This window comes from Arachis stenosperma, chromosome 3, assembly GCF_014773155.1.
Source record: "Arachis stenosperma cultivar V10309 chromosome 3, arast.V10309.gnm1.PFL2, whole genome shotgun sequence".
NCBI classification, from domain to species: Eukaryota; Viridiplantae; Streptophyta; class Magnoliopsida; order Fabales; family Fabaceae; genus Arachis; species Arachis stenosperma.
The window spans coordinates 1,705,824-1,728,413 of NC_080379.1; the positions used below are offsets into that span (position 1 = coordinate 1,705,824).

The window sequence follows — 22,590 nt, forward strand, 5'->3', positions numbered from 1 at the left end:
GGCTTCTGTCAGGGTGAATATGAGCTAAAGTGAATGGCTTTAGCCTTCATGTCTTGCTGCTAGAGTTAGCTAACGTGATTGATCAAAATTAGTTTATTTAGTGGGCTTGAACTTGATGTGCAACCATAGATGCATGCCATGTTCTCTTTGTGGTCCTTAGTTAGATTCATTTTCCAGTTTGGATCTTTAATTGCGTCAGGCCCAACCCAACTAACTAAATCAAGCAAGCCTTTAGATAAGGTTTGTTTCACGTCCAAAAAAAAAAAGATAAGGTTTTTTTCCAAAGACTGTATCTAGGTGATTGGTAGTAAGAAATTCGAATTTCGAAATACACCATTTCAGTCATTTTAATACTTCTAAAAGATAAAAATAGAAGAGACTAAGAGTACTTTTTATTTGTATTTTTTTAATATATTTTTTTTTTATTTTTTCTTTACAAATTTCAAAAAAAAAAAACTAAAAAAAAAATAAATAAAAAAATACAAATCACACGCACTTTAAAATTTTTAGAATTAGAAATTAAAATTTTAATAATATTTTTTTAAAAATATTTTTATTAACTTTTTTAATTTTAAATTTGTTTTTTATATTTATTTTAAACTAAACATAATATTTAAAAATAATATAATTTAACATATTTTATATTAAATACAATACAAAATTTAATTTAATTTTTACTAATTTTCATTCTCAATTTTAACTGACTTAAAATTTTGCCTTGCATGTAACAATTAGTTAGAAATTAATCTTTTATATTCGAATTTTACTTTATACGTACAATAACTTATTAATTAATTATAAATATTTAAATAAAATTCAGATTTACTACATATTAACCCAATCATGGTACCGTGGACAACCAAAGAAATTAGTCTTGGATGTGTTGAATTATGTGTAAATAATTTTAATACACTGAAGAAATCAATTCGTTGGAAGTGTTTAGAAATTGGACCATAATATATTCCCAAAACCGCGAAATTCTTCTTCGGAAAACTCAATCCCCAGTTTGGCTAACAAACAAAAACAGATTCCCTAGCGACCGTAAATTGTAATAATCCATCATCGTCCGATGGCGGCGTCACGGATCATATCGCATCCTCACCGTCCATTCTCTCCTCCGCCATCTCAACCCCATGCGCACTCCTCCATCACCCTCAACTTCACACTCCACCCAACAAAACGGTGCCGTTTCGCCTGCGTTCTTCGCGCCTCGCTTAAGGAGAACGATCTCAACGATAAAGCTGACCTATTTGCTCTTCCCCGTAACTCACTCACTCCATTCATTCGTTAATTCGTTTTTTTTCTTTTTTTTTCATTTAATTTAATTTGGTGTATTAGGGCCTTTAACTTCCACTCAGCTCTCCGATTCAGTTTCCGATGGTCCACGTCTTCAAGTTGCATATCAGGTAGTATTACTTCCATGTCTCATATTCAATTCATATATTCAATTGAATTGTTGAGTATTGGATTTAGCATTTGCATTTTTATTTTATTTTGGTGGAGCTGTTTAATTGGGGGAATAAATTATTTTATTTTTCAGGGGGTTCCTGGTGCTTATAGTGAATCAGCAGCACAGAAGGCCTACCCAAATTGTGAAGCTGTTCCATGTCCACAATTTGAGAATGCATTTCAAGTATGATGTTGTTTTCATTTTTGCTCTTTTTTCCAAGTTTCCTCATTTGTTGCATTGGTAGGAATATGATAACATTAGAAATTGAAAGATATTCCAAATTGATTGTCATTGTAGAACTTAGTTACATAAAGAGTACTTTGATGTCGTGGATTTTTTTGACAAATTTAAGCGCAAGTTCTTGAACCACTTATTTATGTTACACTAGAAAGTTGAGAGGTGGCTTGTGGATAGAGCAGTTTTGCCAATTGAGAATTCTCTAGGAGGGAGCATCCACAGAAATTATGACCTTCTACTCAGGCACAGGTTGCATATAGTGGGAGAAGTGAAATATGCAGTTCATCATTGTCTGATGGCCAATCATGGTGTTAAACTCGAGGATCTGAAGCGTGTTCTTAGTCATCCACAGGTTTGTTTCTAAGTTTATAACTTATTATATCCTACCTTTGTTTGGACAGTCACAAACTCATCTAAGACTGGTTGTGTTTTAGGCTCTTGCACAATGTGAGCACACACTGACGAAGTGGGGATTGGTTAGAGAAGCAGTCGATGATACAGCTGGTGCTGCTCAGGTATGCATAGAATGATGGGAGCTGGTTTCTGGTATCATTCCTTGTTTTTCAGTTAAGCAACAATTGCACTTAATTTACTGAATTTCAATTATCAAGACATTTTAGCCATTCCCACTTTTTTTTGTGTAGGAAATATACTACTTTCCCTTTAGGCATCAGAGTATTTTATGCTTTTCATGGTTCTAGGTGTACCTTTAGTCATATAAGTTGGTCTTGATCAACTCCATGATGTACTTTTAGAATTAACCAACTTTTATCAACTTATGAAGAGTAACAACTTGAATTGATATTGAACCTTGGGTTTTAGGATGGAAAATTCGATTAAGCTGCTATTGTTGACTTTGTTATCATTGTGACTTACCCTAAGATTGTTACAAATTATAGTATATTGCCATGCATGGAGTAAAAGATGCAGGAGCGGTTGCTAGTTCTGCTGCTGCAAAGATTTATGGCTTGAATATACTTGCCCAAGACATTCAGGTCAGAACCCATGGCTGCATTGTTCTATCAAACATGATAATCATTCATGTTAATGTACACTACTAGATTTCATCTCTCACAGTTTTGTATTTTCAGGATGATTGCGATAATGTCACCCGATTTCTAATGTTAGCACGAGAACCTATAATTCCCGGTACAGATAGGCCATTTAAGGTACAGAGGAATAGAATAAATAGCTGAAACTATTGCATTGAATGCACCATACTTCTCCTCACAACTAATTGATTTGTTATACGTCTGCCTACTTATCAAATATTGTGTATAGTTGTTGATTGTGGTGTTGAATTCTCAGACAAGCATAGTTTTTTCGTTGGAAGAAGGTCCGGGAATACTTTTCAAGGCTCTTGCAGTGTTCGCTCTGCGTCAAATCAACCTTTCAAAGGTTTGTTTTTCTTATTGGCATCAGATGCTTGTTATGGAAGTTGCAAGTTTACTTCTAAAACAATTCTGATCACGAGATTTGTTTGTTTTTCTATCAGATTGAAAGCCGTCCTTTGCGGAACATGCCGCTGCGAATGGCTGATGATAATAGCAATGGGTCACCCAAGTATGAATGCCATAGCTACATCTCCTTCTTTAATTTAAATATTTTCTTTCTTCAAATTGATTATTCCAATTCATAACTAGTACTGTATCAGTGAAAAAGGTTTTATGATGATCTTTGTGATGATCCTAAGTTATATTTTTTGTACAGGTATTTTGATTATCTTTTTTATGTTGATTTTGAAGCGTCAATGGCTGATCCGAGGGCACAAAATGCTCTGAGGCATCTGAATGTACGCTTTAATTCTTATGAATCATATCCACAGGATTATCTATGAGCGGATGCTCTAAAAAACTCTATTTTTACAGGAGTTCGCCACATTCTTGCGAGTTCTAGGGAGTTATCCGATGGATACTGGGACGGTGTAAATAATATCCTGAAAGGGTGAGCACCATCTATCTGAACAGTTTTCCTGGATGTTATTTTGTGGTTTGCTTTATTGGATGAATTAGGATACTTTTAATGTTATGTTTTTGCTCTATTCTGAATTTCTGATGTTGATGTAGGGTTCTTCAAATTGTTTAATCATGTTCATGAATATGCACCAAGTCTGCATTTCTTCAAACGCAGACATACACAGAAGCATTGGATGCACAAGCTCCTAACAGTTTTGGCGTGCCTTCCCTGGCTTTAGCATCTCTGTTCTTAGAGATATAGTGTTAGTTTAAAGCATACCTACATGTTAGTTCAAATGCAAATATAGCTTATACTCTTTTGAACCCAATTAGTTCCTCTCAGATGTTTCAAAATGGCCATGCTTGTCCTTTGAAGTTACGTTAAGTATTCAGATTATCTCTAAAATGAAATGATTAAACACTAATTTGACTAGAGAAAACCTGGCTTATACATTTTTGCTGGCGAGGTTATCAAGAGGTTTCAATAGATTAAGTGCTTGTTTGGATATTTATTTGCAATTTCCTAGCTTACTTACTAAGTAATCAGCGTTTGGAGTTTTGAAAAATCAACTGTGTGCTAATAAACCTCGTTTACTCTTTGAAAGTTACACTTGGTGTTTCTATGGTGACTTTTTGTAAAGAATTTTTGCATCATCGAAGTTCGGGCTAAAACAACAAATCGTAGCATTTTATCATTCATATATTAGCTTGGAAAATAAAAGTTAACAGCAGAATGTTCTTCATTATCCAAACCTTCAGCTAAGTACACTAATTAAAAATATAATTTATTATCATATCTTGCCCAAATGAGGGGACTCGTTAGCTTTCTGGGTAACGCATGAATGTTGGATTTTTCATTTTCATCCCAATAGGTTGCAATAGATCTAAAGAAGCTAAAATATGACAAAAGAATTAGAGAAAGAAATAAACAATTATGGGACTGCGATAATTCAAAGTGGGATAGTGTTGTCTTTCTGTTACTATAATTTCTTTTTATGGCAATAAATATGACATCTAATGTTGCATATCTATAGACCGTTTGTTTTGCTTAGACAGTAACATGAATGTATGAGTTGATGAGTAAAAAGGTAAAAATGTGTTTGAACTTTGAATAGTTCTAAAACTTTAGATGTTATATTAACAACATCGATAAGCTGTTTGGAATCTTTACAGGCTATGCCAACTTTCACGTTGCTTCAGACATGAAACTCATCAAAATGTGTTCTACATTATTAGTATTTACTGCTATCTCAACTCCCATTAATATGATCAAATCAAACAATTATGCAGATGTCTTCTAAATCTTGAGTTAGAGGATGCTCCACTTAGATTCAAGAGTTTTGATTTGTTGCCATTAGCTTTTTAACCAAGGTCAAGATCTCACCCCGCATCTCGGCAACCGCAATTGGAGTAACCTGTTCCTTCACACCAGGGAACCACAGCTCCGTTAAATCAATATTTTTGCAGTTTACATGCCAGTTGCATATCACTCTTGCTATGGCCATGACATACAAACCACAATCATAACCATTCTCTTGTTGGGGTGAATCAGTCCATTCCAAAAAGCTAGGTTCAGATGCCGATCCGCATTGCCCCATGTATCCACCAACAGCTCTATAGAGTTGCTTAGCAGGTGCTGAGTTCATGCCTCTGCAACTATCATGGTGAACAAACTTGTTAGCGCGCCTGTAATAAGCAAGTAGGCTCCAGTGAGACCCACCTTCAGCTTTACCAACATCTTCGTTATCGTTGACGGGAAATATAACCAGTTCCTTATCAGACAAATGAAGGGGCTCTATGAAATCTTTGAGAGCCTCAGCAACAGGACATTTCATGATCCAAAATGCTATGGAGGGTGGAACCAGCAGGGTATCCTGAGAGGGATAACAAGATGGAAGATAGCTGAAATACAACTCGATAACTCGATCATTAAGATAAAACGGACCGTTGAGGATGGTTAGATCATAACGCCGAAGCACAACATCGTTGTAGCTCAGAATCATCTCATCTGATGGTGATCCCTTCATCTGATGAAAAAGAAAGTTCAATGTCTTAGTTAGATGAACAATCACCTATTTTGCTATTTTAAATTTTCTTGCTCTAGTTTGTGATAAAACATGCAAAACATCTTCAAACCAATTCCCCTTCCCTCAACTTTCTTTTGCCCCCTCCAAAATCAAAACTCACAAATGGCCCACAAAGGTTTTCATTTTTCACGGATAAATGCAACAAAAGGAAATGCACAAATATCAGTTTTTCAGCTGGGCATTTTCACATACATCTGGATCTGGTGAACATTTTCTTTAACACAATAACCTAGGCATCAAGTTCTTCAGATCAAAGTTGGGCACACGCTACATATTCAAGCAACCTAATTATCTAATGGAATTAGCGATTGCATAATAATAAATTAAAAAGAAAAGATCCATTTCTAAATTATCAACGATAATACAAGAAAACTCGTTTCCCAATTATTGAAAAATGAGCAAGGATTAATAACCCTAAACCTAGAAGGACTTACAGTCAAATTGAAGAAAAGGACTGGTTGGTTATTGATTCAGGAAAAGTTGGAGTTTGATATGTAAGAACCCTCAGGAAAGCATCGATGTGAAATACTCGCACGAGTGAGTATCACTGCCTCAGAAGTAATTTGTTGTTCGACTTTTGCACACAACGGAATGCAAGTTCTGTTGGGCTCGAGCCTGGTTAGTGGTTACTGTAGAAGTGATCTATATAGCATTTGATTATTTTTCGTGAACATAATTTTTCAAAGGTGAATATTTTTCACGAGAAGTTTGAAACTAAGATAATAGTCAAAATTAGTTTATGAAAGATTACGTATTTTTTTAATTAAATTAGTCTTAAATAATTTTATTTAAATTATATTAGTTTTTTTTATTAATTTTTTTACATTATCGTTACTATTTTTGTTTATAGTCTGTTTTTATCTTTGACTAAGTCTCATCCAATCTTCATCATATACGTGGGGTTCAGATCTCTCATATGGCGAATTTTTAATCTTTCGGAGTGCTTTGGATTCTTAATTTTTCTCCAAATGAGTTTTTTTTTATTCTGTCTCACCCCAAAAAAAATTTCTATAATTAAGATCAATCATATTACACGTAGGTATTGGTAATAAAGCAGTTTGTATTCAGTAAGTAGGAATAGAAGTAAGGACATATTTTATCATAGTAGCCTTTCCGGCCAGAGATAATATTCTTACTTTCCAGCTATTCAACCTGGCATTTAGTATGTTGATAATATCTTTATAAGTATTCTACCTTCGAGTGTAGAAGAGGCACTCCAAAGTACTATTTGAAATCATTTATTCTTGTAAACCACATTTCACTAATCTTTTCCTTAACTCTATGATCCATATTGGAGGAAAAGAGGATGCGAGTTTTATTACTATTCACTTTCTAGCTCAAGCTGTTGCAAAAGTTTCGAGAACTTTTTTAATAACCTCTGTTTGCTCTATACTAGCATCCCCAAACAGGATGAGATCATCCGTGAAGCACAAGTGAAAAAATTTAGGGCCACCTTAATTAGACAAATTGGCTTTCACTAGTTGTATTCCACTATGACATAAATAAGTCGGAAGAGGCATTCTATATACAAGACAAAAAGATACGGTGATAAAGAGTCACCCTAACGAATGTCTCAAGTAGGAGAGAATTCGTCTAAGACTTTTCTGTTCTAGAGAACCCTCATCTTCGTCGTAGATGCATTAGAAATAAGATTAATGAAAAGTTGGGGCAAACTAATATCCTTCAGAGTATCTTCAATAAAGTTCCATTTCAATCTATCATATATTTTTTTCAAGTTGATCTTAATTACTATCCACCCTTTCACTCTTTTTTTCAATCTCGTAGAGTGAATCACTTCCTGAATAATTAGCCTTCCAGAAACAAAGCTGTATTGAATGGGTTGAACTAATTTATTTATAACTTTCTTGATAGGAAATCGATTGTAGACCGTTTTTTTCTAGTACTTTCAAACTTCCAATACTAAGCACGTATTCTTTTATTTCCACAATAGTAAAATTGCTTCTAATTTGATTCAACTTATCATTACAAAGAGTGAGAAAAGTTTTGTTAAGATAAACGGGATATCCGAGAGGTCATCATAGTACAAATTAGTATAAAAAGAAGTAACTATGTACTTCAGATAAATATTGTTTAAAACTCAATTACTTTCATCATCTTAAAAGGAAATAATCTTGTTTTTTCTTCTTCTAGCTATGATAGTGCCATAAAAAAATTTAGTGTTTCGATTCTGAAATTCAATCCATTTGCATCATAATTTCTGAAACCAAAGGAGCTCCTCTTAAACTAAAATATTTTCGTATTCGATCCAGAATTTTCCTTGCAGTTTCTCAAGAAACCTATTACTTCCTATATTCAAACGGTTACTTATTCCTTGAAGTCTTCTCAAGATTTTGGATTTCTTTTGATGAATATTTTCAAAAGCAGTCGAATTCCAATCTTTAATCGAATTCTGGAACTCCTCAATGCACAGATTCCACGAGTTCTAATGGTTCCAGTTAGGGGTGGCAAGTAGGAAAGTCCGTTCTGCCCCGTCAAAAGCCCGCCCTTTGGCGGGCTAGCCCGTCTCGCCCTACTTAGTGAGGCGGTCCTAGAATTCCAGCCCGTCCCGCCTAAATGCGGGATGGCGGGCTAAACCCGCCAAAACTCCTCTTTTTTTTTGTTTACTATTAACTACTAAATAATATATATAATTTTACAGTCATATTAATAAATTTATAATTTCTAAAGGCATAAAAAATTATATTTTTTATATTCATAAACATTAAAATTTTTGTAATTATAAATATCTAATAAACATAATTATAAACCAAGTTTTCATTCAAAACATAAGTATAAATATTCTCTCCAAAGCAAAATAAACATAATTTAAAACATAATTATAAATATTGTCTTCAAAGTAACATAAACATAATCAAAACCACTCAATTTTTATCTTCATACTCTTATAAGTTAGGTTAGGAGAAGTTAGATCTTGGCAAAAGAATTGTAAAAATACTTCCTCACTAGAAGAACACTAAGCCCGGCGGAAAAGTCCACCCCGTCCCGTTAAAACTCGCGGTTTAAATGGTGCGGATTAGGCGAGCTTTTACTATTTGGCGGTCCTAATTTTCTAATTTAATCCGCATTTTTGATGAATTACGCGGGCCGACCCGACGAATTTAGACCCACCCCTAGTTCCAGCATCTATTTACCATGTTCTCAAAGTTCTGATTGTTCCATGCATTATGTATATCCCTTGTTGATAGCTATTACATAGCATTTGCAATTATATTATTATGAGTTAATTTTGTTATTTTTTAATGGTTCAAGTTCAAAGTCCAAAATAAATAATTTCATTGAAATAGTATATTATAGGATTGGATATTTGTATAGAATTATAACTTTTTTCTAACATGAGAATGTTTTTTAGACCGTAGACATTTCAGCATGTTTTTCGAAACCTCAGAAAGATGCTGTTCGGTTGTCGGGTTCCGGACAGATCGGGTGTACAAGTGAAGGGGTGAGGACGCCTTAGCTTTGGTCGCGTTGGTTGCGGGTTTGCCGGGTAGACGAGCACTTATCCTGGAGAGGTGATAAGGGGGGGTGCCACCTGCAAAGACACTCCGACGCTCAAGTCAGCTAGTGCGCAGGCGGGGAAAAATGACACGGAAAGGTGACGTACCTCGGGGGAAGAGCCAATCTTCCCTTTATATACATGTCGGTAGTTGACCCCTCATGAGGACAGGCCCGTATTCTCAAGGACGCTGTCCTGCGGCCGCGTGTGGGTCGCACAGGACACGTGCCCGGGTCGTTTGAAGGGCGCGGAACCGGGTCGGGTGGAGCTCGGGCCGGATCGACCCGTCATTTCCTTGGGCCAGACCGTAACAGTGCCCCCACGCGCCAATGGTAGTTGTGGGAGCTATCAATGGCGTGTTGTCTCGCCTCTCATTCGGGATCGTCTGGTCGGCCGTTCGTGATAAGGATATGCCCCCAACGCGCGTGTCCTTTGGTTGTACAAGCAACCGTTTTGTCGCATCGCTTCCAGTGCCGAGCATTAAATGCTCATAATGGGGTGGAAAACCCTTTGCTGAAAAGACCATTCTGCCCCCAGACGTTTCGCGCTTCCTGGGGGGGTAGTTTTTAAACAGGCCAGTTTTGGCACTCCTTTCTTTCTTTTGTATCTTCCTTTCTCTGCCTTCTTCTTGCTCCAAACCTCAACGTTTCTTTGCAGTGCTGTTGTGTGCCTCTCCCTTCGCATCTTTCTTTATCAACTGCTCCGTCTTCCTTCCACTAATTCAGGTAACTTTCGAATCATTCTCCCTTTTATGCATTATTTTTGCATGTTTGTTGTTTGGTTTTTTGCTGTTGTTGCGTAGCCTTTTAATTGCGACTAGATGTGTTAGGGGGGAAAGTACCATTCCAGGGTAGGTTTTTTCTTGTTCTTTTCGTGCGTTAGTCTCGTTTGGCCTTAGTCGGGGAGTCGTGGGGGGTAGTGTCTGTATTCGGTCTGAGTAACTGATCTCTTAGACTGACTGGATGGTCTCCCCATGTAGGTATGGCTCGCACGGTTTCCCGGGCTTTCGTTAACCCCGCGGCGTACGATCCCTATGCTTGGGTCGTTTTCGACGTGAAGGATTCGCCTAACCAAATGGGCGAGGAGGAGCTCACCGAGTTCCGACAAGCCGAATACTTGTGTGAAGGGACTGACGAGGAAGCCAATTATGACGTTTTTGTCCCGGCTCCTCACGAGCGCTTGTATGAAATCAACTTCCAACACCCCCGAGTCCCCGACTGGATTTGGTTCTACAAGTCCATGTTCACCCAAGTCGGAGTTCGTATTCCGTTCTCAGCCTTTCAAATGGCGCTTTTAAGTCGAATTTCCGTGGCGCCGTCGCAGTTGCATCCGAACAGTTGGGCCTCGATCCGCTGTTTCGAGATGGTTTGTGAGTACCTCGAGCTGCCGGTGTCCGTAGATGTTTTCCTCTTCTTTTTCAACCTCACAAACCCTTCAAAGGAGGGAAAACACAAAAAGGGGTTCATGTCCTTCCGGTCTGCCCAGGGTCGGAGGATTTTCGGTTTGTTTGAAGATTTCTACCATGGGTTTAAGGACAAATATTTCAAGGTCCGCCCTGTCAAAGGTCGTCATCCCTTTTGGCTGTCATTAGAGGGGGTGCGCCTTATTCCGACCTATTGGAGTTTCGGAGCAGGGTCGAACGCCTTTATTAAGGTAACTTATGGAGGCATGTCGGCGGTGGATAGGCAGATTGCCGAGGTGTTGATGGCAGTCTTTGGGAAGAATCAAGTAAATCCCCATCTCCTTATGGGTGACCGGGAGGCCGGTCGTAATTATATTTGTGAGAAACTTTTACTTTACCCTTTACCTTTTTACTTTTATTGATGTTTTGTGGCGATTGACCGACCTTCTTTGCTTTCCTGCAGTGGAGATGTCCGCGTCGGTGACGGGTCTTCCCAACTTATTCCAAACTTTCCTCTGTGCCACTGACGACGAAGGGGACAATGAGAAATCTGCCGCCGAGAAGTCTGCGATTCCTCCGGAGGACAAAACTATTTCCGGGCAGGAAGCCACGATTGACGGGACCGGGACCTCGACCCAAGCTGCCCAGGTCGAGGGCGACAAAATGGCTCATGCTTCTCCCTTCCGCGAGGTGATAGGCACCGGGGGTTCGTCGTCTGCCCCTGATGTCGATGACGGGGTGGAAGAGGTCCCTAACCCTAAGAGGAAAAGGAAAATGTCCTCCAGTCCCGAGGGGGTCCTTACCGTCATGGAGAGGAATTTTGATGCCGGGAACTTTATAGATTCCCAGCTGATCCCTGGTACTGAGGAGTATTTCCACGAGTCTTCCCTTGCCGGGCAGGCGAGGTGGATGTACCGTACTCTTTTGCGGGGCGCCGTGATAGCCCGGAAGGCCGAGTTTGAGCTGTCCGGGATGGAGTCCCTCCGCAGAAGGTTGGAATCTAGTGGGAAGGCTAACAATGAGCTGAAGAGTGAAGTCGAGACTCTCCGGGAGCAGTTGACCCAATTGAATGAGAAACTTGACGCCGCGGAGAAGAAGGCCACTGCTGCCGAGAAGAAAACTGCCACTGCTGAGAAGAAGTTAAAAGACTCGGACGCCACGGTTTCTTGCCTTGTCGAACGTGAGATGACTTTGGAGAGCCAGGTCGGCGCGGCGCAGAAACGGGTGGCCGAGGTGGAGAAGGAAAAGCAGGCCGTGGAGGCCGAATTGGCAACGTGGAAGGCTAAATACAAAGATGTCGTGAAGCAGGGGAAGGGTGCGATTTTGGCGACCGAGGAGGCTCTTAAGGCTCAGGTCAAAGTCATTGTTCCCGAGTTTGATACGTCGGCGATTAGTGTTCTCAAAGTCATTCAGGATGGCAAAGTTGTCGACGTCCCCAAGAAATGAATCTTCTGTTTAAAGTTTTTGTTTAGCCGTTTTGTTTTGGCTTGTGAACAATTTTGATTTTAGCCGTTTTGGCTTATGAACAATTTGATTTTAGCCGTTTTATTTTGGCTTGTGAACAATGACCTTTTTAGTCGTTTGCTCGTGTTGTCGTGATAAACTTTTTCTTATTCGTCCGGTCGTGTTACCGTTTTTGGTTTATTGTCGTCGTTTATATTGACGGCCCGTGGCCTTTCGCGTAGTCATGTTACAACGGTGGTTGACGGGTTCCCGGGGTGATCAGTCCCGGGGTCGCGCGTCGTCGTTGGTCGTGGTGGGATGGTTTATCTGGAGAATTGAGTGATAGAACAGAAGAGAAAATTTGCACAAGTATATCTTATTCGGTAATCGTGTAAAGGACTCGTAAGTCGCTATGAAAAGTTCAAAATTTAAATTTGCAAATGAACAACTTAGCTAGATTGGTCGGTTTGTCAGGCCATCCTCTAGGAGTAGAATCTTCTTAGGTTGTCCGCGTTCCATGTTCTCGGGACTTCTTTGCCGTCAAGTCTTTCTAACTTGAAGGCTCCTTTTCCCATCGCTTTTTTGACCCTGTAGGGGCCTTCCCAGTTCGCCGCTAGCTTGCCTTCTCCGGGGGTCGGTAGGCCGATATCGTTTCGCCTCAGGACGAGGTCGTTCGGCTCGAATTCCCTCTTGAGCACTTTGGTGTTGTAGCGTAGGGCCATTCTTTGTTTTAGTGCTGTTTTTGTCAAATGGGCCATTTCCCTGGCTTCATCTATCAGGTCTTTTTCCACGGTTTCTTCCACTCCTTTCAAAAGTAACCGTGGACTCGGTTCACCGATCTCTACGGGTATTACTGCGTCCACCCCGTACGTTAGTCGGAAAGGAGTTTCCTTAGTGGAGGATTGTTCAGTTGTTCGGTAGGACCAGAGAACCGATGCTAGTTCGTCGGCCCAAGCACCCTTTTTATTGTCCAACTTCTTTTTTAGCCCTGAAAGGATAACCTTGTTGGCGGACTCCACTTGTCCGTTCGTCTGAGGGTGTTCTACCGAAGAGAACCTTTGTTTTATGCCCAGGCCGTTGAGAAATTCCATGAACTTTTTGTCAGTAAATTGCGTGCCGTTGTCCGAGATGACGACCTCCGGTATCCCGAATCGCGTTATCACCTGCCTCCACATGAATTTCCTGCAATTGGACGAGGATATGCTGGCTAGTGGCTCGGCTTCTATCCATTTGGTGTAGTAGTCAATTGCGACTATGAGGTATTTGACTTGCCTCGGGCCGACTGGGAAGGGCCCTAAGAGGTCGACTCCCCATTGAGAGAATGGTCGGGAGGTCGTCAGCAAGCTTAACTCGGAGGCCGGCGCCCTGGCAAAGTTGTCGTTCTGTTGGCACTTTACGCATTTTTTGACAAACTCTTTGGAGTCCGCCATCATCGATGGCCAATAATATCCGGCTCGGATTAGTTTCCTCGCTAGGGCCTTGCCTCCGATGTGGTGCCCACAGCAGCCCTCATGGACTTCCCTGAGGACGTAGTCCGTCTGATCGGGGTGTAGGCACTTCAGTAGGGGTTGGTTGAGCCCTTTCCTGAACAACTGTCCTTGGATGACGGCGTATTTGGCCGCTTCCCTTCTTAATTTCGTCGCGTCCTTTTCATCACTAGGGAGTTTGCCGTGTTCTAGGAAGTCGGTGATGGGGTCTAGCCATGAAGAACCTAGGCTTGTCACGTGCAGTGTGATTGCTGGTTCTCTCGTCATGCCTTGGATGAGAGACCGGTTCCCTTCTCCCGGCTTTGTGCTGGCTAACTTTGATAGGAGGTCTGCCCGTGTGTTCCTTTCTCTAGGTACGTGGTGGACCGTGACCTCTTCGAACTTTTGGCTCAAGCTTTTAACCTTTTCCAAGTACTTCTGTAGCAAAGGGTCTTTGGCTTGGTAGCTGTCGTTTACTTGGGAGGTGACGACTTGGGAATCGCTGCATATTTCTAGTCTTCTTGCGCCGACTTCTGCTGCTAGGGTTAAGCCTCCTATAAGGGCTTCATATTCTGCCTGGTTGTTCGAGATGGGAAACTCGAATCTGACCGATTGCTCGTATACAACCCCAATTGGGCTTTCCAGGATGATCCCGGCACCTCCGAAGGTCTGATTGGAGGCTCCGTCCACATGGAGCTTCCACCGTGTACTCACCTCTTCGCTTGGATCTCCCGTTACTTCTACTAGAAAATTCGCCATCGCCTGCGCCTTGATGGCTTGCCGGGGTTCGTATCGTATGTCATACTGGGAGAGTTCGATGGACCAAGTCATCATTCTTCCCGCCAGATCGGGTTTTTGGAGTACTTGCCGGATCCCTTGGTCCGTTCTGACGACAACTTGGTGACTCTGGAAGTACTGCTTTAACCTTCGTGAGGAAGTTAGAAGTGCTAAGGCTAGCTTTTCCAACTTGCTATACCTTAATTCTGCCCCTTGCAAGGCCCTGCTTATGAAATAGACCGGCTGTTGAGCTTTTCCGTCCTCCCATACCAGAACTGCGGCCAGGGCTTCCCTCGTTATGGCGAGGTACAGGTATAGTGGTTCCCCGTCCTTTGGCTTCCCGAGGACGGGTGGTGCCGCCAGGATTTCCTTGAAGTGCTGAAAGGCCTCTTCACATGCGGGCGTCCACTCAAACGCCATCCCTTTCTTCATGAGGTTAAAGAATGGCAGGGCCTTTGTTGCCGAAGCTCCGAGAAATCGGGATAATGAGGTCAACCGCCCTGCCAACCTCTGGACGTCTTTGATGCAACCCGGGCTCTTCATCTGGAGTATTGCCTGGCATTTCTCCGGGTTAGCTTCTACCCCTCTCTGAGTTATCATAAATCCCAGGAACTTGCCGGCTTCCATGGCGAAGGCGCATTTGAGGGGATTCAGCCTCATACCGTGTTGACGGAGGGACGCGAATACACTCGCCAGGTCGTTCAGGAGGTCGTCAGGTCGTGTTGTTTTTGCCAGGATGTCGTCCACGTAGACTTCAACTGTTTTCCCTATGAGGTCGTGGAATATCCTGTTCATCAGCCTTTGATATGTTGCCCCTGCATTTTTCAAGCCAAATGGCATTACCTTATAGCAGAAAGTTCCTCCCGGCGTTATGAACGCCGTCTTGTCTTCGTCAGGACGGTGCATCGGTATCTGATTGTAACCGGAGTAGGCGTCCATGAAACTTAGATACCGATATCCCGCCGCGGCATCGATGAGTGCATCTATGTTAGGGAGGGGGAAGCAATCTTTGGGGCATGCTTTGTTAAGGTCAGAATAGTCCACGCACATTCTCCACTTGCCGTTGTGTTTTCTCACCAATACCACATTCGAGAGCCATGTCGAGTAGTCCACTTCCCGTATGAAGCCTGCTTCTAGGAGGCTGGCCGTCTGCCTGGCCACCTCCTCTGCTCTTTCTGCCGACATCTTTCTCCTCCGTTGGGCCACTGGGCGTGCTTCCGCCTTGACGGCTAGATGATGTGAGATGATTTTTGGGTCTATGCCCGGCATGTCGGCTGGAGTCCAGGCGAACAAGTCCTTGTTGGCTCTTATCATTTCGATCAAAGGCTCCTTCAACTCATGTGGGAGGTTCTTGTTAACGAATGTGAACTTTTCCACGTCGTCACCGATTCTAAACTTCTCCAGATCCCCTTCTGGTTCTGGCCTCGACTTGTCGTCCATTCTGGCGTCAAGGTCGGCTAGGAACACACCGGATGCTTCCTTGGACTTCTTTCTAAGGGAGAGGCTGGCGTTGTCACAAGCGACCGCCGTCTCGAGGTCCCCCCTTATGGTCCCTATGGATCCGTCATCGGTAACGAACTTCATGACTAGCAGCTTTGTGTTGATTATGGCTTCGAAATCGTTGATTGTTTTTCTTCCCAAGATGATGTTGTAGGCAGTGGAATCTCGGAGGATTACGAACTCGGCCATCGCCGATCTTCGGCCTTGGGCTTGCCCCACCGAGATTGGTAGGGATATTACTCCGTCCGGTTTGATGAAGTGGTCGCCCAACCCGATAACCCCGTGCTGGTGAGTCGTCAGGTCGACATCCTTTAGCCCTAGTGCGTCGAACACGTTGCGGAACATGATATTTGAATCAGCTCCTGTGTCGACAAGGATCCGTTTGACGAGGCCGGTTCCCACTCTGGCCGTAATGACCATGGGGGGGTTTTCCGGGGCGTCGTTGAACCATTGGTCTTCCGGGCCGAAAGAGATGGAGGGAGGCTTCTTAGAGTTTTGCACCGGCGGGGATGAGACCGTCAGAACCTTAGCGTCTTTCCTGTGTGCCGACCGGGATTTTGGCGCGGCGTTTTTGGCCGTTACCACGTTTATCACAGTGAGGCCGTGGTCTCTGTCTTCGGGTTCTTGTCGCCGTTTGGCCGAACGGGTTTTGCCTTCTTCGTCTTGATCGCGATAACGTCTTCTCGGCTCCCTGATGAGGTGGGAGAACGCGGCTAGCTTTCCTTCCCTTATCGCTTGTTCTAGTGCATCCTTCAGGTCAAAACAGTCCTGTGTTTGATGGCCATAACCCTTATGATAATCACAATAGAGGTTCTTATTTCCTCCCGTACGGTCCTTAAGTGGTCGGGGTTTCGGTAGGATTCCCTTCTCAGCTATTTGCTGATAGACTTCCACGATGGGGAGAGTGAGTGGAGTGTAGTTAGTAAATTTCCCGACCCGAGGGAACGGTCTAGGTGCCTTGTTTGATGCCTCCTCCCTGGCTTTTTCTTTTGCTCTCTCTCCGTCACCTGGTTGCCGAGCTTGGCTGTACCCGGACTGCCGCTTATTGGCAGCCACGACTCGGCTGACTTCCTCGTCGTTTATATACTCCTTGGCTACCGTCTGGATCTCATGCATCGTCCAAACCGGTTTCGTGGTAAGGTGTTTTCGGAAGTTCTCGTTGAGGAGGCCGTTTGTTAGGCAAAGACTGGCCACTGAGTCGGTTAAGCCGTCGATTTCCAAGCATTCGTCGTTGAACCGATCTAAGTACCTCCTCGTCGGTTCTCCTTGTCTCTGGGTTGCCCCTAGAAGGTTGATAGGGTGCTTGGCCTTCGCGATCCGCATTGTAAATTGGGCCAGGAATGCACGGCTGATGTCTGAGAAGCTGTATATGGAACCTTGTGGGAGGCCGTTAAACCATCTGATCGCTGGCCCTGCAAGGGTTACCGGGAAGGCGCGGCATCTTACTTCGTCCCCAACTCCCTCCAGATTCATCCTGGCCTCAAAGGCTGTGAGGTGTTCTAGAGGGTCTTGAGTTCTGTCGTACCTCATGTCCGTTGGTTTGTCGAAGTGTTTCGGCAACCGGACCCCGAGGATAGATCGGTGGAACGGGGTGACGCCCATTATCACGGGTTGTCGTGTTCTCTCGGATCTCCCTTCCCCGTTTTCGCGATCTCTAGCCGCCCGGCGGGTTGGTCCGCCGCGGGAGTAGATGATCGTGTCATTTCGTCTTCTCATTATGGGTGACTCCTCCCGCGTGCTCTCCGCTTCCGTCCGGGATGCGGATGTACGCCGCGGGCGGCTTCGGTGAGAATCTTCCTCCTCACTCCCGGGCGATGGGGTATAGCTGGGATCGGTAGACCGTCCATCCCGCTCCCGGTCGGCCAGCTGTCGTTCTAGGTTCTGGACTCTGTGGCGTAGCTCCTGCATTATTATGGCGCTATCGCCGCCCGTTCCCCCGAATGGTCGTGTTCTCGTGTGTTGTTGGGGGGACCTCCGCCGCCCCCTTAGCGAGGCGACGGAGGCTGCCCCCTCCGCTCCGGCGGCTCGAGCTTGGTCGCCGGGACCCAGCACGACTTCCATTTAGGCAGGAGTCCCCACAGACGGCGCCAATGTTCGGTTGTCGGGTTCCGGACAGATCGGGTGTACAAGTGAAGGGGTGAGGACGCCTTAGCTTTGGTCGCGTTGGTTGCGGGTTTGCCGGGTAGACGAGCACTTATCCTGGAGAGGTGATAAGGGGGGGTGCCACCTGCAAAGACACTCCGACGCTCAAGTCAGCTAGTGCGCAGGCGGGGAAAAATGACACGGAAATGTGACGTACCTCGGGGGAAGAGCCAATCTTCCCTTTATATACATGTCGGTAGTGGGTCCCTCATGAGGACAGGCCCGTATTCTCAAGGACGCTGTCCTGCGGCCGCGTGTGGGTCGCACAGGACACGTGCCCGGGTCGTTTGAAGGGCGCGGAACCGGGTCGGGTGGAGCTCGGGCCGGATCGACCCGTCATTTCCTTGGGCCAGACCGTAACAGATGCAAAGACCATCTCTCTTAGACGGAGTTACGTACTTACTTTGTTGAACTTGAAATTAGTGTTTAATTTGTTGAAAAGTTTATAGGACTTCTTGAACATTTTTCAAATATATAATTAAAATATGGTTTAAGACTATTATTTGCCACTTAAAATAAAACACGATTAATTAGTCACTACACAACTCAATTAGAGGAATAAGCCCTGGATTGAATCAACGTTGACATAAAAATTTCATTCATGATATATATCATCCTTTTGGTGAAGTTAGGCTGAGAGCAAGACCACTTGGAGGTGTTTTGTTGACTGAGCCTTTCCAATTTTAGCTGCCTGACTTTGCTTTACACGTGTTTCTCACGTGCTTTTTTTTTTAAATTTTGTTTTCCACTTTCAAAATTTCCAGCTTTAGTAAGAATGGGGATTGACACAAATTTTGTAACTTTGGGCTATTTTTGGTTAGTGTTTTTAAGATATATAGACACATATATAAATACATAAAAATTCATAAATATAAAAATACATAAATTTTATAATATATTTGGTGATACATATGGATAAATTAAATATTAATTTTACTCTTTAGGTCTTATGTATTGATAATTTCAAAAATAATTAAGGATACAAAATTAAATTTTGTGTTTTGTATATTGTGTTTCCGTGTCTTAACTTTAAAAAAGAACATTAAATACATATATTTTATATGTATCTGTATATCACTATATATATTTAAATTCGTGTCTTATAATAACCGCCCTTCACCCCTTTTAAAAACAAAATTAAATTCGAAATTTGAAAATAATTAAGAAACGGGTTTAGAATTTTGAATTATAGATAGGAATTTAATAACAGCCATTCTTTTGAATTTAAAATTATCCCAACCAACCTACCACTGAAAGTATATAAATAATGGTACACCAATAGATAGAAGATCACCCCTCTCAAACGCTAATCCTCTCCCTTTTCTCTTTACGAAAATATTCCATGTGCAAACACAAGAGCCAAGCTCCTAGGCAATAAAGAGGCGTTAGAAAAAGAGTAGGGAATTATGTTTTTTACTTTTATGTTTGTCATGTATTATACTCTATTATTATTTTTACCATCTATGTATGTTATCATGTTTCGGTGTCTTATGCCATTAATTATTTTTTTCCTCTCATTTATCCACATTGATCATGTTTGTCTATTATGTTATTCATGTTCTCTTAAGTCATTAGTACATGCCTTCTTATAAGTTTTATTCAATTATTTAATATGCTCTATTTTCATTAGGTGCATTTATATGATCTTTTAGTTTATGCCATTATATTATTAATATTTCTTTAGGGTCGAGAGTACATACAATTTTATAAGTTTTATTCAATTATTTAATATGTCATATCTTCTGTATTTTAATATGACCTTTCAATTTATGCTATTATGTTATTAATATCTCTTTAATTAGAGAGTATATACATATACTATGCCATATAACTAGGGTTTCATTATTTCACATGTCCTTTTTGTTATTATATTTGTCCATCTTTTTGCATGATTTCTTCTTGTATGATTTTTTTTGTATATGCCTAAACAACCCTATTTATAAATTAATCTGAGGGAATGATCCTTGGAAGATGACCCCAAAAACAAGATATCGACAAGAGAAGGTGATCGATGGAGATGAACCTTCAGTAAGAGAAGATGACTCTCATTTTTATACCGTTTTGAGCTTAATACATTCCATAAAAGCTACAAGTTAAGAAATGAGAAGTATAAAGGAAAATTTGATTATAATATTTTTATGATTATCTTCTTAAGTTGTGATTATGTTGATGTTTCTAAGTTATTATCCTTTTTATTTGACTTGCCTATGTCATATAATTTTTAAATCCCACATATGAGTTGGGGATAGATATGGAGGTGTTACATAACACTTTTACGAAGACTTTTTAAGTTCTCATCCTTTCTTTTTTTTTTCATACTATCTCCAGAGAAATATGGCACATCGGGTGGAGATGACGCAGCGCCCCCAGGGCAACTTTTGAGTATGACCCCTTGAAGCACGCATGGGTAGTTACGACCACTACTACCGTGCTCCAAACTATCTACTTAGGTCGAGATTTCGTAAAAAGAGACCTCAACTGCCTGTCATAACCTTCCTAGATACGAACACTTCAGCACCCAAGAAACGGTCACTCGAGGTGGTATATCTTAAATCTGGTGACCGTTTCTTGAGTGCTGAAGTGTTCGTATCTAGGTACGACAGGAAATTGGGGGTCTCTTTCTACGAAATCTTGACCTAATTAGATAGTTTGGAGCACGATAGTAGTGGTCGTAACTACCCACGCGTGCTTCGAGGGGTCATACTCAGAAGTTATCCTCGAGGCGCTGCGTCGTCTCCATCTACTATGCCATGTTTCTCTGGAGATAGTATGGGAAAAAGAAGGGATGAGAACTTAAAAAGTTTCGGTAGGAGTGGTATGTAACACCTCCATATCTATCCCAACCCATATGTGGGATTTAAAAATCATATAACATGACATGTATGATGAATCTTTCTTGTAAAACATATTAGGTATAAAAGAAAAACACATCATGTTGACATAGGCAAGTCAAATAGAAAGGATAATAACTTATGAAACATCAACATAATCACAATTTAAGAAAATAATCTTAAAAATATTATAATCAAACTTTCTTTTATACTTTTCCTTTCTTAACTTGTAGCTTTTATCGAAAGTATTGAGATCAAACTGGTATAAAAATAGGAATCCTTGTCCCTTACGAAGGTTTTTATCCCAAACATTTTGGCGATCACTTTCCCTTATCGAAGGATTATCTCGATCGATCACCCCCCTTACCGAGGGATCATATCGATATCTTGTCTTTGCCTCTTTGGAGTCACCTTCCCTTGTCGAATGATCATTTCCTCGATTCAATTTACAAATAGAATTGTTTAGGCATACACAAGAAGAAAATCATACAAGAAGAAATCATGCAAAAAGATGGACAAATATGGTGATAAAAAAGACATGTAAAATAATGAGATCCTAGTTATATGGCACAGTATATGCATGTACTCTCTAATTAAAGAGATATTAGTAACATAATGTCTTATTGTCTTAAATTGAAAGAGCATATTAAATAATTGAATAAAACTTATAAAAGGGTATGCACTATCAACCCTAAAGGAATATTAATAATATAATAGCATAAACTAAAAGATCATATAAATGCACATAATGAAAATATGGCATATTAAATAATTGAATAAAACTTATAAGAAGGCATGTACTAATAACTTAAAAAGACATGAATAACATAATGGGCAAACACGATTAATGTGGATAAAGAAGAGGAAAAAGATAATTAATGCCATAAGACACTCAAACATGATAACATGCATAGATGGTAAAAATAATAATAGAGCATAATATATGCCAAACATAAAAGTAAAAACTAAAAAGCATAATTTTCAATTTTTTTTCTAACGCCTCTTTATTGCTTATGAGCTTGCCTCTTGTGTTTGCACAATATTTTTGTAGAGAGAGAACGGAGAAGATTAATGTTTGAGAGGGATGATCTTCTATTTATTAGTGTACCCCTATTTATATACTTTCAGTGGTAGAGTGGTTGAGATAATTTTAAATTCAAAAAGAAGGACGGTTATAAAATTTCTATCCATAATTTGAAATTCTAAACTCATCTCCTAACTGATTTTTAAATTTTGAATTTAATTTTATTTTTAGAAGGGGTGAAGGACGGTTATTACATGTCTCACCAAATAAATAGTAAATGTATACCACCTTGTTTAACAATTTATGTTTATATCTTAACAAACAAATACAATTTTATTGACTTTTGAAATATTAGAATGATCCAAAATGGTGATATGAAATCTTATAATCCTTAATTGAATAAGGATAACATAATAAAATTTTACCAAATCTTGATTTAAATTGTGCATCAGTTTTAATTTTTAAAGTATTGAGAATATGTTAGAACAAATCATAGCATAATTAAGTTATTAGTCATTAATGATTGTTGCATTTATAAAATAGAATTTGAATTTTGGATATTTTTAAATGAATAATTAAGTTGACTATTCGATTAATTTAATTTAATTGTTTGCAACAAGTATATTATCTTTATTATAAATTATTGTTTAATCTAAAATTATAACTCAATTAAATGACTTCGATGTTAAAAATGTCCAATGTTAATATGACATTAAAGTTAAATAATCATATTAGAGATATACAAATAAATCAGCCACTATA

General features: G+C 40.8%; 3 protein-coding genes across 3 annotated transcripts; 1 reads left to right on the plus strand and 2 right to left on the minus strand.

Annotated features, from left to right (window-relative positions):
- Positions 1-955: 955 nt before the first annotated feature.
- Positions 956-4,241, plus strand: LOC130967735 (arogenate dehydratase 2). The gene is made up of 12 exons (XM_057892724.1): positions 956-1,262; positions 1,339-1,406; positions 1,541-1,633; positions 1,839-2,039; positions 2,122-2,202; positions 2,587-2,682; positions 2,779-2,856; positions 2,996-3,085; positions 3,183-3,250; positions 3,398-3,479; positions 3,556-3,631; positions 3,754-4,241. The coding sequence occupies exons 1-11, from the start codon at positions 1,070-1,072 to the stop codon at positions 3,613-3,615; spliced, it is 1,110 nt and encodes a 369-aa protein (XP_057748707.1). The 5' UTR covers positions 956-1,069; the 3' UTR covers positions 3,616-3,631; positions 3,754-4,241.
- A 484-nt stretch (positions 4,242-4,725) lies between these two features.
- On the minus strand, positions 4,726-6,375 carry LOC130967710 (NEDD8-specific protease 1). The gene is made up of 2 exons (XM_057892696.1): positions 6,164-6,375; positions 4,726-5,669 (listed from the first exon to the last, which is right to left on the minus strand). The coding sequence occupies exon 2, from the start codon at positions 5,667-5,669 to the stop codon at positions 4,974-4,976; it is 696 nt and encodes a 231-aa protein (XP_057748679.1). The 5' UTR covers positions 6,164-6,375; the 3' UTR covers positions 4,726-4,973.
- Positions 6,376-12,570: 6,195 nt separating this feature from the next.
- Positions 12,571-14,874, minus strand: LOC130969126 (uncharacterized). Its single transcript, XM_057894722.1, has 2 exons — positions 13,486-14,874; positions 12,571-13,251 (listed from the first exon to the last, which is right to left on the minus strand). Exons 1-2 carry the CDS (start codon positions 14,872-14,874, stop codon positions 12,571-12,573), a joined length of 2,070 nt encoding a protein of 689 aa, XP_057750705.1.
- Between the last annotated feature and the right edge of the window lie 7,716 nt (positions 14,875-22,590).

Coding starts and splice junctions, on each gene's coding strand:
- LOC130967735 (XM_057892724.1), top strand. CDS start 1,070: ATGGCGGCGTCACGGATCATATCGCATCCTCACCGTCCATTCTCTCCT. Junction 2,857..2,995: donor GTACAGATAGGCCATTTAAG/GTACAGAGGAAT, acceptor TTGAATTCTCAG/ACAAGCATAGTTTTTTCGTT. Junction 3,086..3,182: donor GTCAAATCAACCTTTCAAAG/GTTTGTTTTTCT, acceptor TTTTTCTATCAG/ATTGAAAGCCGTCCTTTGCG.
- LOC130967710 (XM_057892696.1), bottom strand. CDS start 5,669: ATGAAGGGATCACCATCAGATGAGATGATTCTGAGCTACAACGATGTT.
- LOC130969126 (XM_057894722.1), bottom strand. CDS start 14,874: ATGAAGAGCCCGGGTTGCATCAAAGACGTCCAGAGGTTGGCAGGGCGG. Junction 13,252..13,485: donor AAGAGTTTGTCAAAAAATGC/GTAAAGTGCCAA, acceptor ATGTGGAGGCAG/GTGATAACGCGATTCGGGAT.